This window comes from Elgaria multicarinata, chromosome 3 (assembly GCF_023053635.1).
Source record: "Elgaria multicarinata webbii isolate HBS135686 ecotype San Diego chromosome 3, rElgMul1.1.pri, whole genome shotgun sequence".
Taxonomy (NCBI): Eukaryota; Metazoa; Chordata; class Lepidosauria; order Squamata; family Anguidae; genus Elgaria; species Elgaria multicarinata.
The window spans coordinates 18,132,054-18,149,287 of record NC_086173.1 but is presented as its reverse complement, the minus strand read 5'-3'; the positions used below and the strand labels follow the sequence as shown (position 1 = coordinate 18,149,287).

General features: G+C 46.1%; 1 protein-coding gene across 1 annotated transcript; it reads left to right on the top strand.

Annotated features, from left to right (window-relative positions):
• The first annotated feature begins 4,239 nt into the window (after nucleotides 1-4,239).
• On the top strand, nucleotides 4,240-14,530 carry PIM2 (Pim-2 proto-oncogene, serine/threonine kinase). The gene is made up of 6 exons (XM_063119469.1): nucleotides 4,240-4,492; nucleotides 8,328-8,434; nucleotides 9,566-9,616; nucleotides 10,264-10,636; nucleotides 11,055-11,231; nucleotides 12,088-14,530. The coding sequence occupies exons 1-6, from the start codon at nucleotides 4,453-4,455 to the stop codon at nucleotides 12,249-12,251; spliced, it is 912 nt and encodes a 303-aa protein (XP_062975539.1). The 5' UTR covers nucleotides 4,240-4,452; the 3' UTR covers nucleotides 12,252-14,530.
• Nucleotides 14,531-17,234: the final 2,704 nt, after the last annotated feature.

Here is a 17,234-nt window from a genome sequence, read left to right as displayed (position 1 = left end):
CACATGAATTGAGTTAGTTGGCGCTTGGGAACACATCAAACATTGCCCTCAGGCTGTGGATAGCAAGGATCAAAATTGCCATGCCATCTTACTTGGACATTGGTCTGCTATTATTATTGAATGAATGAAGCTTTATTGAATAAGTCTTCCGACCATTTCAAAGATCGCATCATTAAAAACACAGGCATTAATTAAAATTTACAATTTAAAATTAAAACTATTATTTTTATTTGCCATTTGGTTTTTTTTATTATTATTAAAATTTCTTTATCGCTGATACCTGCTCTCTGGGCAGCCACAACAAAACCACAAAACATTAAAAAATATAAAAGTTTAAAACTACAGTATAAAAGTAAAAATAAAAATCTAGCAGCCATGCAGAGATTTAAAATACAGTCACATTAAAAACAAAAAACAAAAAAAACTAAAACACTGGGAATATAAGGTCTTTATCTGGTGTTGGAAAGAGCACACTATAGGTGCCAGACAAGTCTCTCTGGGGAGTTTTTTCCACAATCAGGGTGCCACAGCAGAAAAGGCCCTTTTCTATGTAGCCACCTTCCTCAGTTCCTTTGGCAGGGGCTCTTGGAGAAGGAATGCGGAAGATTATTTTAGGGTCCAGGCAGGTACATATGTGAGGAGGTGATGCGTCAGGTAACGTGGCCCTAAGCTGTTTGTAGCTTAGGATATTAATACCTTATTGGGGAACCCCTGATAGATTTCTAAGAAGCTCCAGGCTTTGCCCAAACATCGTTTAAGAACGTTTGTCCTATCAAACCAGGCAGCCCCAAGCCGTTTTGGAGCCTGAGGCAGAAACTCCAAACAGCAGCCCATGATGCTGTGGTAAGCAGTAATGCATTGATTACAGCTTTTGTTTGCTGCAGATCAGCCCAGTGCATAATGCTGGGGTCTCAAACGTGGGGCTCACCTGGACCCCTGCTGCCAATTTTTATTTTATTTTTTAAGACCCCGCCCCCTTATTACTGGGAGGCTGATATGCTGCAAAGGAAAGTGCTTTCGTCCAATGCCTCCTTTATTTGAATTCAAAAGAGTCGTTTTGTTTTTTGGAGCCCAGCCCAGCCCCCACCACTGCCTTGTACTTTGGTTTGTGGGCAAGTTACTTTTCTGGGAAATGGGTATAATGTGCCCACCCTGGAAAGCCCCATCCCATGGCAACCATTTTGTGAGAGCGCCCATGAAATTCTCTCAAAATCCCAAATGGGCCCACCAACTGCAAAAGGTTGGCAACGCGTGATTTAATGCAACATGTTACTGCTCTGTGGTAGGAATCAAATTCGTGCTCTGCTACTCTTCAGAGATCCATGTCCCTCTGCTGTGACTAATTCCCACAATTTATACAGATCACAGACTCCAGCATTTCTTGGTGCCACATTGAAAGCCTTATCTTTGCATTCTACCGTCTGTCAGGGTCTATTGCCCTAAGGCACAAAGGTCATTGGCCTACCAGCCTCTCTCTAGGCCAAGTGTTGGCCACCTACATCCCTCCAGATGTTGGACGCTAGCTGAGGGGAGTTGGAGGCCAACAACATCTTATTTATTTATTTATTTCATTTTTATACCGCCCAATAGCCGAAGCTCTCTTGACCGTAGGCTGCCCACCCCTGCACTAGACACAATGGAGGTCATAGGCAAATCTATTTCCTTGTTCACGGAAACAGGATCACAACTTGAGATGATGACAACATTTGGATTTTGATTACCTTTATAAGTGGCCAGAGTGGGAGATCAAAAGATTGCTCTGCAAGATCATAGAATAGCAGAGTTGGAAGGGGCCTACAAAGCCATCGAGTCCAACCCCCTGCTCAATGCAGGAATCCACCCTAAAGCATCCCTGACAGATGGTTGTCCAGATACCTCTTGAAGGCCTCTAGTGTGGGAGAGCCCACAACCTCACCAGGCAACTGATTCCATTGTTGTACTTCTCTAACAGGAAGTTTTTCCTGATGTCCAGCTGGAATCTGGCTTCCTTTAACTTGATTCAGTGTTGTTTAAAAAGCATAAGAAAATATTTGGAAACAAAGCCTACAAGTTCATGCTGAAGGTAGAATGCATTAGGGAAAAATGGGGGTGGGTTTGGAGGCCAGTCTTAAACCCCCAGCTGTGGTGATAAGAGTCTAGGCCAGGTAAATGGAATGTAAAGCAGAGGTATGGAGCCTGTTGTCTCCTTCAATGTCAGGAGCAAGACCAAGAGCTATTTGCCTCAAGCTCTTCGTTTTGACATTTTCTGGGCAAACAATTCCCACTGCAGCGCGTCCCAAAGGTTAATCATCTCCTTTTCCTGGGGTGGAGATGGAAGGCATGAGGAAAAGGCCTGGAAAGGAATCCACCACTTCTTTGCATTGGTCCTGATGCAAACCCAGTCGGACCAGATCCTTTGGGACTGAGTCACTCGCCTGCGTAGCACGGGCATGCAAGCAGCCAAACCTGAAGGACAAGCTTTTAGTATTGAGTGAACTCACATCCTTAGTACAGGTCAGCATTTGCTGCTGAAACATCAAGCCTTGCTCAGAGCAGTGCATCTGCAGTGTAGCGGTTAGAGTGTTGGACAGGGAAGGGGGGGCGGTTAAGCAAATTTTCCAACTGTACATGTGCCCTGTCAGATGCCTGCCCCTCTGCCCAAGCCAAACACATTATTTATCTTTCACAACTGGGCAAATTGTCACCAACACTAGTAGCACCTTAAACTTAATGGCAGATTGACAGAGCTGTACGGATACCCAGGAAGGATGGCCGACCAAGAGAAGTACACCACTGGTTGTCACCTACAGCCCCCAGCTGAAACGGAACATCAGTGAACTCCAACCCATCATCAGCACAGACACCTCTCACAAGCCTTGGGACGCAGACCAGTCCTGGCCTACAGACAACCTCCCAACCTGAAGTGGATGCTAACTAGCAATAGTACACAGGACAGAAACACAGGCATTGGGACCAGACCATGCAATAGACCCAAGTGCCAACTCTGCCCCCACATCTATTCAGGCAACACTGTCACAGGGCCCAACAACGTCAGTCACACCATCTAGGGCTCTTTCACCTGCATCCTTATATAATCTGTGTTACATGCCATCCCTGATTTTGTCTATTAAGTTCTTAATAAACATGTACACAATATGTGTCTTATTTTTTCACCACTTTTTTCAACTGCACATTTTGTGTCCAACTGCACACTAAAAAAAACACCCTTGTTCAGGGACTCAAGATTTCCAGGTTCTAGTCCCCCGTCAGCCATGAAGCTCACTGGGTGACTGTGGACCAGTCACAGACTCTCAGCCCAGCCTACCTCACAGGGTTGTTACTGTGAGGATAAAATGCAGACGAGGAAGATCATTTAAGCTGCCTTGGGTTCTTTTCAACAGGATAAAAAGGCAGGGTATTTACAACAACAACAACAACGGAGATGGAACAGAAGTAGCACACTGACAGACAACCAAGAAAGAATCAACTTCGCCAGCAACTGGGTCTGGCCAGATTATTCAAAAGCAACGGCTTAGTTGTTCTTCTCGCTGAATATATACCCGGGGTGGGGGGGATTTCTAGACCAGTCTAAACCAACCTTTATATTGTATTTTATATTATGGTTTTATACTATTGTTTTGTTTTGAATTGTCTTAAATTTTTAAACCACCCAGAAAGCTTCAGCTATTGGGCGGTATTGAAATGCAATAAATACATAAATAAATAAATAAATAAATAAATAAATAAATAAATAAATAAATAAATAAACCTGGCACCCTCTGGTTGTGTTAGACTGCAACTCCTCTGATCCCCAGCCAACGGCCATGCTGCCTTGGGGATGATGAGAGTTGTAGTCCAAGCCACTAGGTTGGGGAAAGCTTGCTCTAGGGCTATACTCAACGCCGCTCCCTGGAAGTAAATCCCACCGAATCGAGTCGGACTTTGGTCCGAGTCCAATATGCGGGATCAAGCGATGTCTGTGGTCAGGTTTTATTTCAGCTGGATCGTAGCCAACTGGGCTTCCTTACCCTGACCCGAGTGGGTGCGTATTACTACGGTTTCCGCAACGTAATAATAATAATAATAATTGCACAAGATCTTTCCAGTAGGACACGCAGTAGGGCGGGGGGGGGATCTCCCCAACCTTCCACTTCCTCTTCCGTCTATATTTGTCGCGTCGTTTGCATAGGACCTCTGCCTTTTATGGGTCGCGGGGCGGAGCGATGCAAATAGCCTGGATTACCTGATAGGTCCGGAGCTGGGCGTCGAAAGGAGTGTGCAGCGGGCTGGCAGAAGAGAAGGAGAAGTTGTCGCCGAGGTCTGTGATCTTCTAACCGGCGGTAGGGAAGGCGAGCAACTGTACTATGCAGCGCCGAGGCTAGCCTGTGGCTAGCCGGCTCCGAGCAGCCCCTCTCGCCTACCTCCAGACCGGAATTGAAGGGCTCGCCCTCTCTAGCCTTGGGGAGGTGGACGATGATCCCAGAACGCAGCGAAGTGGCTTGGAGTCCCCCAGGTAAGCTGGAGGGAGCAACCCCAACCCCCCCCCCTCCCTCCCACTTGCTCGGGTTTTTTCACGGATCGCAAAGCAACGAACTTGGGTGCGTGGGGGTGCAGGCGCTCGAGGGCTCCGTGCCCCCTTCCGAACGGGGGTCCTGCTACGACGCGCATCACCTGGTTCTTTAATTCACACGTTACATGTTGTAGATGTCTAAATATCTGTCTGGATTCATTTAAATTTAATGTATTTTTAAATTTATTTTTAAAGCAATTTCGACCAACGTTAGATGCGACCCATATGTGCGCCCACTTTCAATCCCCTGGCTGTGGTATTCACACCTTACATCTTTTAGATGCCTTGTCTAAATTCCTCTCTGGATTTACATCTCCATCTAAATTTAAAGTCCATTTTTTTAAAAGCCAAAGTTCGACTGACATTCGATGCAACCCATATATTTAAATGTGCATGTAAATACATGGGTTGTATCCAATGTTATTCAAACTTTTCTTTGAAAATGGTAAGTTTCATATTTTTGTAAGCCACCTGGGTAGGATTTATAGCCTGAAGTAGTTGTATTATTGTTGTTGTTGTATCCATTTCACAATGCGTCTTCTCTAAGTAGGACTAACATTGGATCGATCTTTCTACGTTTTAAGTGTATCCTATCACGCCCTAACCTAATGCCCTTATGAAGAGTTTCTGCTCAGTTGCTTTTAAACACCCAGAATTGTAGCCACGCAAGGCATTTCTCATTGCGCTCTCGGCACGCTAGGAAAAGCTCTCTTCCCCCTGCCCTTCCCCAGCTAAACATTTTGGGTGCCGCTATTTAAAACGTGGCCAGAGTAAAAACAAAACAATGGTATCCCAATTCACCTTACGGTTGACTTAAGCCTAAACAGAGTGACCCGTTGCAAAACCGAACTGCCCGCTCTCTGTTATTTCTAAGAGCTTGGAAGAAGGAGGAATTTCCAAAGGATGTCACTATTCTGTCGCAACAGTATAATAAGCTGTGCCTTTGGATTTTCCTTTTTTATACTCCGATATTAAGGGTGCAATAATATTTGGTACCTTTTAAATATGTTATTATTAATAATAATAATAATTAATAATACAGGAGACTTCTCTTCTGATCATCTTGTTTATGCTTATTAGAAATTATTATTAATAATAATAATAATACAGAAGTTTTCATTTTTGCTTCTGATCATCCTGTTTATGTTTATTATTATTTATTAATACAGGAGTCTTCTCTTCTGATCATCTTGTTTATGCTTATTAGAAAATAATAACAACAACAACAACAATAATAATACAGGAGTTTTCACTTTTGCTTCTGATCATCCTGTTTATGTTTATTAGAGTTAATCTCTCTCTCTTTCTATTCCAAGCGCACACAAACAGCTGTCCTAAAGTGGTAGTAGGTGTTCCTACTCAAAATCTCCCCTCCCTTTTTTACACAAGGATTACATCCACATCCCCCTCCCTTTTCTCTCTTACATGTTGTTGCCCCAATTTTGCCCTGCGTTGGAATAGGTGGCGCAGCTAAAGCAACTTCTGGGTTTTGGCGGTTGTGCAATAGTGATGTATAATATATTTGTGCGTGGGGGTGTGTACTAATGTGAGTTCCCTTCTGAAGAAAGAGGAGAGAAAAGCCTTGAAAATAAAAGAGGCAAAAGGGCTACATGAGCAAAACAGATTTTCCAGAGATGTGCTCCTTTTTTGTCCTTGCAACACTGACCTGAGGAGCTGCACCTGTCGAAAATCTCTTTTGACCATGTATTTTTAAAGGCCCCGGAGCCCTGTTTCTCTATGGCATCTACTCACTTTGGGTGTAACTACCTTGTAGCCAGGGGTCAGAGTACTCCCGCATGCCCACGGCATGGGGGTGCTGAAAGGATACAGAGGGCTAGCAAGCGGTCCGGTTACGGGTCGCCCGAGATAAGCGGCCTGCTAAAGGCGTGGAGCGAGTGTGACTCTCTGCTGCCCTCTCCTGAATAGAGTGCGCATGTGCAAGCCGGTTCAAAAGTGTGTGAATGCTCGCTTGTTTTCCCACCCCCAAAGACTGGGAAATTGGGTGTACAAATTGCTGCACAGCTGGATTTAGTTTCCTATTAGATGAGAGAGCAGAGACTTGTGGCATCTTCGCAATGATTGCTTCATTTACAAACATATGCTCTGTTTGTATGAGTGGAGGCAAATAAGTATTCCTACAAGGCAAATTCACAGCACCTAGTTTTATTTCAGTCCAGCTAGAAGCTCAGTTTTCTCTTCCAAACTGCCAGTTGTATTCTCTCTCTCTCTCTCTCTCTATCTCACACACACACACACACACACACACACACACACACTTCCCCCTCCCTTCAGCTGGAGGGCTATCACGTTCTCTAAACCCTGGCGGGTATCTCATTCAAAACCAAAGAGAGATTCCCAGCCATCAAGAGACCAGCTCCTCACCACTAGTTTCCATAGGTGAAACATCAACCATTCATCTTGGACTAGTATTCACCTCCAGTCTGCCTATAAAAGCAATGTTGGCTTAACAAGGATGGCTAACTTCCAAGGTTGTCTATGGTGTGGGTTTCAGGGTCAATAAGAGAAACATAGGTATTCTTGGTTGTGGTTGCCAATTCTTTTTCTTTCTCTCCTCATCCACCTACCTACCTGGCAGGGCACCTGTGCCTTTAACACTTATGTAATGGGCAAAAATTCAGCAGGTGTTTTCCTCCTCACTATGCCAGGAAACTGAAGCTCACTAATTGCATTCCTGCCTGTCATAAGCTATGAAACTGAGAGGTGTGGGGAGCTGACAGTCCTCTTTAGTTGTTGTTGTAGTAGTAGTTGTTGTTTTAGCTTTCGGTAGATGTGAAAATCTGGTCAGATGGGGAAATGTGTTGTGCTCTGCCAGAAGGCGAGCTTTAAAAATCCCCCTATTTCACTCTAAGGGACAGAGGATCTATGCCTTGAACAGATGCAGTCTTCCTCCACTCCTGCATCTGCTTTTTAGAGTTAGCAATCTGTTGACTTCTGCCTGTTACTCAGCCATTGAAGGCAAAGTGCCTCCATTCATAAAAAGCAATACATCAACAATGCATCTGGACTGAGAGAGGCATTTCACCAGGAAGATCAGGCTCTCTGTTACAGCCTGTGCTAGGCTGGGGAAGCTTGTTCCTGCAGGGAGGGAAAGCAGATGTCTTTTCTGTGAGTCACTACAAGGATCTGGGTGGCTTTGCCATTGACTCATATTTCCTGTGTACCAGTCCATGAAACCTGGGAACAAAAAAAGGAAAGGAAAAACCACCCTAGAAAACTTTGCTCTTCCTGGTCAATTTCACTAGCTTTACCTGCTTGCTCCAATGGGTTGGGCAACTTGCAGCCCTCCAAATATTTTGGCCTACAACCCCATCAGCCCTAGCTAGTATAGCCAGTGGTGAGGGATCATGGGAGTTGTAGGGCAGAAAAAATATCTGGAGGGCCACAAGTTGCTCAACCCTGATGTAGGATGAATGAAACTGACATGTAGTCAACCTCCATGTGATGCAAACTATGAAGTGAGCTGCTCTGTTAGGAATAAAGCTACTGAGCAAACAGTTTGTGTGTGTGACATGTGCATATTAGAAACATGCACAAGCGTGTTTTCAAAGTGGTAACTTTTTTGCAGCTTGTAACAGAAAATCCATCTCATGTTTTTACCATTTTGGGAAGATGTTTTGTGTGCATGCATTGATGATGCGCACAAAGTTACAAGAGGTAACTTGCAACACTGATTTGTTAATGAACCAGTGATGAACCGTGGTCAGGTCCTCATGCGAATCCACCCAGTGTAACGTTGTTTCCTCTCTGCTTCATCCAGGCAAAGACAAAGAATCATTTGATGGTCTGTATAAACGAGGCGGCTTGTTGGGCAAGGGCGGCTTTGGTACTGTGTATGCTGGGCACAGGATTGCTGATGGACTACAGGTGAGACAGTGTGATGGGATGGCTGCCACAGGGCCGCTTCACAGTTCGCATGGCAGCAAGTTCAGCGGAGGCTGCAATCTCACCAGGGCTGTGAATCCACTCTGGTTCTCCAAAAGAGCTATCCAAGGTGCTGAACCTGTTTTGGGGTGAGGGTTCAGTGCTTTGCGTAGCTCCCTTAGGGTCCTGACTGAAACCCAGAGCAGATTCACAGCCCCACTGAAAAAGGAGTCACCAGCCTCCACCGAACAAGTGTTGGGTTTGCCACTGTGTATATGTGTATGGGTGGGGGTGGGGAATATAAATCCAAGGAGAGCATAGCTCATATATCTATATTGTAATGCAGCTGGGGATTTTTTGTGTGTGGTGGTGGTGATGGCAATGACACCTCTGGGCAGTGATTGGTTGAACTACCCTGGTGTAATGGAAGGGTTCAGAGAGAGGCTGCTATTGGCTGAGCTTCTCTGATGCTAAGGAAGGACAGTGAGGCAAGCAGGCAGGGGCCTAATATTAATAGCAGAGCCAGGGAAGGAGTGGGCAACCTAGGAAAGGAGGTTTGGAGTCCCAAACGGCCTTCCCTAGGTTGCCCTCTCCTGGGAGTGGCCAGCAGGTAGCTGGATCACTGAGTTGTCAAGGATGTCTGATCTCTAATCTTTTGCCAACAGCCCAAGGACACCCCCCCCCAATCCTGCTGAAATGAAGAGAGCTGGGTGAGAGGAGTGGGTTTTTCTGTGTACGGGCTGGAACATGAGTCTTTTTAGAACAGGGAGTTTTTAGCAAGTACTGCTCAGGGGTAACGAAAGTAAGAACTATTTAAATGTCCTTCTCTACATGCAACTAATGAAAAGAGAAGAGTCTGCCTTTGCATCTAATTGCCCTGTCCATACTGACATTACCTTAAATGAGAAGACAGGTCACCTCTTTTTAATGTTTATTTTACTGGCACATGTGTATGCCTATCTTGTTTTTCATAGGTGCCCATGAAATGTTTTTATGGGTACACCTTAAAACCCAAGAATGTACAGTGTGGCCTTTACTGGGGTCGATAGGAGGGCTGAGAAGACCACTGGGCCCTATCTATCTTTGCATAAGTACTGTGACTTAGGCTCATATTTCCCATCTTTTCCTCAACAGGTTGCAATCAAACATGTTGCCAGGAACAAGGTGGCTGATTGGGCAGAGCTGGTGAGTCTGAAGAGCACTCTTCCCCTCTGGGCTCCATTAATATATTCTGTTTCACCCCCTGAGAAACGGGGCCAGGTCAAGGCATTGCACTATCTGAAGCAGAACAGCAAATGCGCACCCCTCTGATCAAACCGAGGTGCAGAATGCCCGGGGCTGATCAAATTGTTTGGGTATTTTTGACAAAAAATCCCCCGGCATACAGCTCCAGTAACAAATCATTGGCAGCCCTTTCATCTCAGGTGGTTGCCGCATTCTGCTTCGTGGTCGAACCGGTCCTACAAAGAAATTTTGAGCAGAATGCCCTGGGTTCTTGAGAGCAGCTGGGGTGGGGAACTTACGGCCTCCCAGGACTACCACTCCCATTCTCCCTGTTCATGTGGGTTGGGGCTGGAGTCCAACAACATCCAGAAGGCCCCTTCTTCCCCATCTCTGTTTTAGAGGACCCCACTAGGTTTTTCTACCAGTCTGAGAGGGTTGTAGAGATGGGCTTTTTCTTTCAACCTGCTTCTAGAAGGGCTCCTGAATGGCACAGGCCTCAGGGCGACGCCTTTTGTTCTCACCCTTTCAGCTTTCGTTCCTTGCTCCTTCCCAGCCTAGGTGCCCCCCTGTGCTCCTTGTACTGAGCCCTTCTCTGTCTGCCTTTGCAGCCCAACGGGACGGTGGCCCCTCTGGAGGTGGTGCTGATGAAGCTAGTGTGCTCGGGGGGCGGGCACCGTGGCGTGATCCGCCTCTTGGATTGGTATGACGCCCCCGAGGGCTTCTTCCTGGTCCTGGAGAGGCCAGAGCACTGCCAGGACCTCTTTGACTACGTGACAGAGCAGGGGGCCCTGCCTGAGAAGCTCAGCCGGCGATTTTTCCGCCAGGTGGTGGAAGCGGTGGGCCACTGCCACGCCCAGGGCGTGGTCCACCGGGACATCAAGGATGAGAACATCCTGGTGGATGTGCGCACTGGCAACCTCAAGCTGATTGACTTCGGTTCCGGGGCCCTGCTACGGGATTCAATCTACACCGAGTTTGATGGTAAGGACCAAGAGAGTTGGGTGTTTTCTCTAAGGGCGGAGAGGGGCAGTCAGCCGAGAGCTGGAACTGCTGAGAAGCCGGTGCAGTGTTTGAAACTGGTGGGGCAGGAACCCGGTTCAAAGTCCACCGGGCAGCCTCCATCATTTTCAGGCACCCTTCAACCTTCCCTGGTATTGCAAAACTCAAACCCTGCCTGGATCCTGGTCCAGAAGAAGGGTGCCATGTATTCATTGCCAAAAAGAGGCAAAGTGTCGTCAAAAAAGGGGGCGAAAAAGGCTGGAGATTTCCATACAATTCACATCGGCTATTTATTTTGTGTACCGATACAAATTTTAGAAATAAGGATAAAAACTCCTTCCTTTAAGGTGTTACATGTTGGTAGTAACCTTTTTGTGTCCCCCCCCCTCCTCTTTCTCAGGCACACGTGTTTACAGCCCGCCAGAGTGGGTGGAATCCCAGCAGTATCATGCTCTCCCAGCCACTGTCTGGTCACTGGGTATCCTGCTGTATGACATGGTGTGTGGTGACATTCCCTTTGAACGGGACGATGAGATTGTGGCTGCCAGCGTGGAGTTCCGCACTCCTGTCTCTACTGGTGAGTGGCCCCCTGTGGGTCTCAGCTGCTTGTCTTCCTGGGTAGCTGTATGGACAGGGCCGGCTCTCTCATAAGGCAAAATGAGGCATTCCGCTCAGGTGGCAGAGAAATGTCAGAGGCGCTCTGCACCCCCTAAGCTAGCCTGCTGTTTTCAAATGTGGTGGAGGATGCTCTCCCCATGCCAGTGTCGAAGAAAGTTTCCAGTGCCAACCCAGACAGCTTTTGTCCATGGAATGGAAGGGGGCGCCATCTTGTCTTGGGCCGGCCCTGAGTATGAGTCAATGCATAGTATTATTAAACTGGTTAGATCTGGGTTAAATTCAACAAGAGAGTTGAATTTGGGCTACTTCCTACATTAGCCTGCCCACGTAGGCACCAGGGTGCTTCCCCTACTGTTCCACTAACATCTGGAGGAAGAAGCCATACAGATGTAGCAGCCTTTCTGCTCAGGCTCCCCACCTTTTCTTCCTTCTGAAGTTGTACCAAGTATTGCTGAAACCTTTTCCATCTATCCCCACAGCCTTAAGATAGCCTCCCCCTAACTGGGCACCTCCAGATGCTTTGGACTTCAACTCCCAACAGCCCCAGCCAGGATGGCCAATGGTCAGGAAAGCTGGGAGTTGTAGTCTGAAACATTTGGAGGACACCAGTTCGGAGAAGGCTGTCTTGAGGACTAGCAACTTTGTGCCTTTTTATAAGGGAAAGTTTGAGTTTCTCAAGATGGTACATTCTTTATCCGGTACTGAATCACTGTAATTCTGAATTCAGATTAGAAAAAAGCCTCAGAGGGGATGGGGGCAATGGTTTTGGAGCCAGGACTTCTGGATTCTTTCTAACTTTGACTCTTGGTTCCCAGACTGCCGAGATCTCATCCAATGGTGCTTGTCCCCAGAGCCTTCTGAGCGGCCCACCCTGGAGCAAGTGCTCCTGCATCCATGGCTAAAACATGAGCCCCTTCTTCAGCCTGAAGAACTGCAGAACCCAGCGTCCTCCAGGGCCACAGCTTGCAACAGCAGCTGAGAGACTTAACCCTGTGTTTTGGCCTCCTCCCCTTCTGCGATGGGGTGGTGGTGCTAATGGTACCAATGGAACCTCAGCCAGCCAGACTCGGTCACTGGCTGAGAAAGAGTTAACCTGGTTCTACAGGTTGTTGTGTTTTCCCTTTATGCAAACTGAACTAATGGACAAGAGGGGATTCATACCAATGAGCTGGAAGTGCTCTCAGCTACCGAAATGATGTTTGACTTCTGGCCTGCCCAGCGACCAGACATCTCCATACGTGTAAATACTTGTGTATTGCTATTTCTCCCCAGCCTTTGGGGTGAAAAAGGACAATGGGGTGGATACCTACATCCCCTGCAACAGAATCTCTCTCTCTCTCTCTCTCTCTCTCTCTCTCTCTCTCTCTCTCTCTCTCTCTCTCTCTCTCTCTCTCTGTGTGTGTGTGTGTGTGTGTGTGTGTGTGTGTGTGTGTGTGTGTGTGTGTCCTTTTTTAAAGGAATTTTTTTCCAAAGAAATTTTGGCCACCAGTAACTCTGTGGACATCTATTTAATAAAACAAAACAAAACACAACCTTATGAAATTGAATCCTTATTCCTGTCTCTCTTTCTCCCTCCTCCCCACCCACACTTTCTTAAGTTTGAAGAACAATTCATCCTCAGTACATTTACATCTAAGGTTCATACATAATGCTAAGCCATGATGTGGTTTGCTGGAATCTGGCTTGTTTTGTTTCTGAACCCATCCTTGCAAACAAATCATGGTTGGTTAATCATCTGTAAACAACAAATAGAACCCATCTCTTGCTGTGATGTTTCAACCCAGAACCATAGCTTCTCCCTGGCTAGTTTGCGGCCCTGTCTGCTCTAAAACAGAGGAACTCAGCAAGAGCAGCTGAAAATAAAAGTGCTCTGAAGTTTGGGGAAACGGGCAGGAGGGAAACGAACCAGAAATAGGGAAACAAGTCGCGGTTTGTTTGCTTGCTTGCAAGACAGTTTAAGCAACAAACTATGTTTAATGTATACCATGGCATAATGTGCACACACAGCTGATGACAAAGGCCACAGCTAGACCTAAGGTTTATCCTGGGATCATCCAGGGTTCACCCCTGCCTGAGCACTGGATCTCCTGTGTGTCACCTAGATGAACAGGTTTGACCACTGGACAATCCAGGGATAAACCTTAGGTCTAGCTATGGCCAAAGTGAAACCTAAATTGTCTAGAATGTACATTAGATTGCTCTTACAGAGGTCTATTAATGACATTCAGATGGCACAGTGTCCAGAGGGGCTTGCTTTTTAAAGGTCTTCAGGGCCGGCCTAACACACTTTGGCACCTTAGGCAGAAAATCCTAACCTGTCTGTTAGGATAGACAGCTGCCTCCGAATACTGTATATCAAACTGGTTTTGCAGACAATAGCTTTGATGGTGCCTGAAGTGGGGAAAGAGTGTTTTACTTTTGTTTTGTAACCTACTTGATGAGATGTGTGATGGGGGCACTGAGAAGGTGGTAGATGTTATACAGAGGCACAACTGTGCTTTTAAAGTTAAGCCAGGTAGGACAGATTGTAGGAGGCACCACAATGGAGATTCGAGCACTAAACTGTTCTGTATTTTTGTCTTTAACCAAAAAAAAATTCTTGGTAAGAAAAATAGAAGAAGTGGTGGGTGGGAAAACACAGGAAGATTACAAATGGAAAATGATGTCATCTGGACCCCCTGTAAAATTCCATGATGCAGTTGCATACTGAAAGCCTTGTCTGAAAATACTCTGTCTGCATTCTCCCTCTTTCAACCTTTCCTGCCCCTACATACAACCTTTCACTACTAATGCATGTGATTATCTTGATAGCAAAATCATTCTCTTGAGTGCTGAACTTTATGTAGCTTGAATGTCACCATCCACACACGAGAGAGAAGGTATATGAGCAGGCTTGGGTAAGCCCCAAATTTTGCAGAAGTACGAGAGAGAGAGAGAGAGAGAGAGAGAGAGAGAGAGAGAGAGAGAGAGAGAGAGAGAGAAGAATTTTGGGGTTAAAGAACCACTCCAAGCATCCCACACACCTTCTAAACTAGCCCATTGAGGTCTGGATGTGTTTCGTGGGCACAGAATGCTGACTGATTTGTTGGGGCTGGAAATTGAGTGGGGAGGGAGAACGGAATGGAGTATCGTGGAAAAGACTGGCTGGCTAGAACAAAGAAGAGGAACATTCTGCACTGCAACATTTTGTTGCAGATCCCACTTTTTCTCTCTGTTACCCAAATAAAAACAGAGGGTCACTGTGTGGCTAAATGGCTACTTCCCTGGTAGTGTCCTGAACTTTGATGTTCCTCCAGTTTCTGGATGAAGATAATTGGGGCTAAAAGACTAAGTTGTGACGTTAAGCTTGAGCACCATTAAGTTTTGACTTCCATGCATTGGGGCACATGAATAAAACTGTAAGCACCGTAACTTCTTTTATGCCAGCAATGGGGAACATGGGGAACTCCAGATGCTGTTGGACTGCAACTCCCACCATACCTGACCACTGGCTGTGCTGGCTAGGGCTGATGGGAGTTGGAGTCCAAAAACATCTGGAGGGAGCGGCCCATTCCCCACCCTTGCTTTAAACCGAAGTTGTTGTTGAGATATATATTCCTGAAGGTTATCTATTCACATGGGCTGGACTCAACAATGTTGAGAACTAGAGAGACCTATGCATCATCAATGCTTTTAAAGTGTTCAACTGGAAATGTGGTGTCAAACACATGCAGTATACAGGTGTGGGTGGGTATAAGGATCCTGTTGAATATGTGCTGGATTTGTTGCGGTGTAATATGTGGGCTGACCCTTTTTTGTAGGCATTTTATGGAATTCCACACCGCTCCCAGATTTTATTCTGCCAGGCCTTAGGCCTCTGGCATTTTAGTGGGCATTAAATATTGCCTCTTATTTTTGTGTATTTCTACAATGACTTGCAATTTGAATGGATGCCTTATATTGCTTTCGCCAGGTAGCCTATTCTTTTATTTTAAGCTTCCTTCCTTTTTGTTGTTGTTCGAAAGGAGGTTGTAAGTGCAGTCCTCAGGTTTACTATACCAGGAATGCGAGAGAACTGTTTCTGTCCACATCATCTAGTTAGAAGCTCAGTTAGTATAAAACTGCAACTTTTATACCCACTCGCCTGGGAGTAATCCTCGTTGAAATCAATGGGTCTTACTTCTGAGTAGATACAGAAAGGGTTGTGCTGAAAGAGCCTCTTCCTAATGTTCCTAGGAATATGAATCTCGCCCAGTAGTGCACTTTATTATTTATTTATAGTACTTGTATACTGTTGAATACAATGAGCGGTTTACATACAAAAGCATTAAAAATCACAGTTAAAAATACACATAGGACACACTTTAGTAATTTCCATTTGCAACAACAACGGTGAGAAGAAGCAATAAAGAGAGATGGTAAAACCTGGGCTCACGTACCTTCAGGTCTCTTAAGCTACTTATTTTTATGAGTGTTGTTATGGTTTATTGTAAGCCCCTCTCACTGATGACAGATGCAAAAGATACTTTGCACGGGCTCAGATGACCAAGTAGGTAGCGGTTATCCATGCTAATCTTTCCATTATGCTTGTTACTAGGGTCCAATTGTGTATACACACACACACACGTTATAGATACAGAGGGAGGGAGGGTGATTGTTTGGGGCTAGGCAAATTCCCCTGCCTTGCCGTCATGTTTGGTGTGCACTAGACCAGGGGTGGGGAATGTGTGGCCTTCCAGATGTTGGAGTCCAACTCCCATCATCCTTGATCACTGGCTATGCTGCTTGGGGCCAAAGGCAGCTGGAGACCCACATCTGGAGGATCACAGGTTCCCCACTGCTGCACTAGACTCAACTCCTTCTAGAGGGAAGAATTTAATCGGCACCTCTTGGCTCTCCTCTCACCTGTTGTTGACACGACTGCCACTCCCTTAGCTAGAAATAGAACATTCCAATACAGGCAAGAATGGTTGGCTAAATGAACTCAACAGGATAAGTTCCCGTCAATTCCCCCTTCAGGGATGTCAATCCGGGAATGCCTACTCAGGATCAAGGAGTGGAGTGACGCACGACTACCACCGACGTCACTAGGTTGTTGACTTGCTCTGCCCATGTACACACTTCCCTGACACACCCTGACAAGCCTGCGCCATCCACCTGTACACCTCTTCCTGCGTGCATACCTGCCCTTTCTAGCTGCAACACCCTGTATAGGGAAGATTCAGGCCTAGAAATGAGTAGGAGGCCTGGGGAATTGGGTGACAGGTGACTTTTGGATAGGCAAAACACCGAGCTTCGAAGAAGAGGCTTTGTTCCAAAGCTGGGTAAGGGGGGGAAATGACTGGAAAAAACAGATCCAGGGCTATAGATCTATATCTATGTCAACTTTCCCAAACCGGGGCCAGATCTACACAAAGCAGGATATGACACTTTGGCCTTTTCCCCCCCAGGATCATCCTGGGATCATCCCTGTGCATGCAAATGACACACAGGGGTTCCCCGGAGCAGGCCGAGATGATCCCTCCATTTCCCTGAGATAATCCTTAGGTGTAGAAAGGGCCTTTGAAAACAGTTTGAAAACTGTATATGGAGTGTGTCCTGGGCCCCAACAGTTGTTGCTACTTTCATAAACCATTTTGAAGCAGTAGTGTAGATCCTGCCCTGGTAACCTTCAGCTCCCATCAATCCTATGTGGCAGAGCCAGAACTTTACAGAGTAAATTTCATGAAATTACAGCTTCCTAAGGTTGTTGTAGGGCTCTGTATCTCTCAGACTCCCCTCCCCATGCCTCCGCAATAATACATGACTGCAATCCTGTGCACACTTACCTGGGAGTAAGCCACATGGAACCCGATGGGGCTCATTTCTGAGTAAACACGCATTGGATTGTCCTATAAATTACAGGCTTGTTTTCAGGATGACTGGAATAATGCATGTGCGGTACTATATAAATAAATGCTAATTATCATAATTAACACATTCC

Excerpts from the sequence above, each read along its gene's own strand:
- PIM2 (XM_063119469.1), top strand. The coding sequence starts at position 4,453 with ATGATCCCAGAACGCAGCGAAGTGGCTTGGAGTCCCCCAG. Across the intron at positions 4,493-8,327 it reads AGTGGCTTGGAGTCCCCCAG|GCAAAGACAAAGAATCATTT; the intron begins GTAAGCTGGAGG and ends TGCTTCATCCAG. Across the intron at positions 8,435-9,565 it reads GGATTGCTGATGGACTACAG|GTTGCAATCAAACATGTTGC; the intron begins GTGAGACAGTGT and ends TTTCCTCAACAG.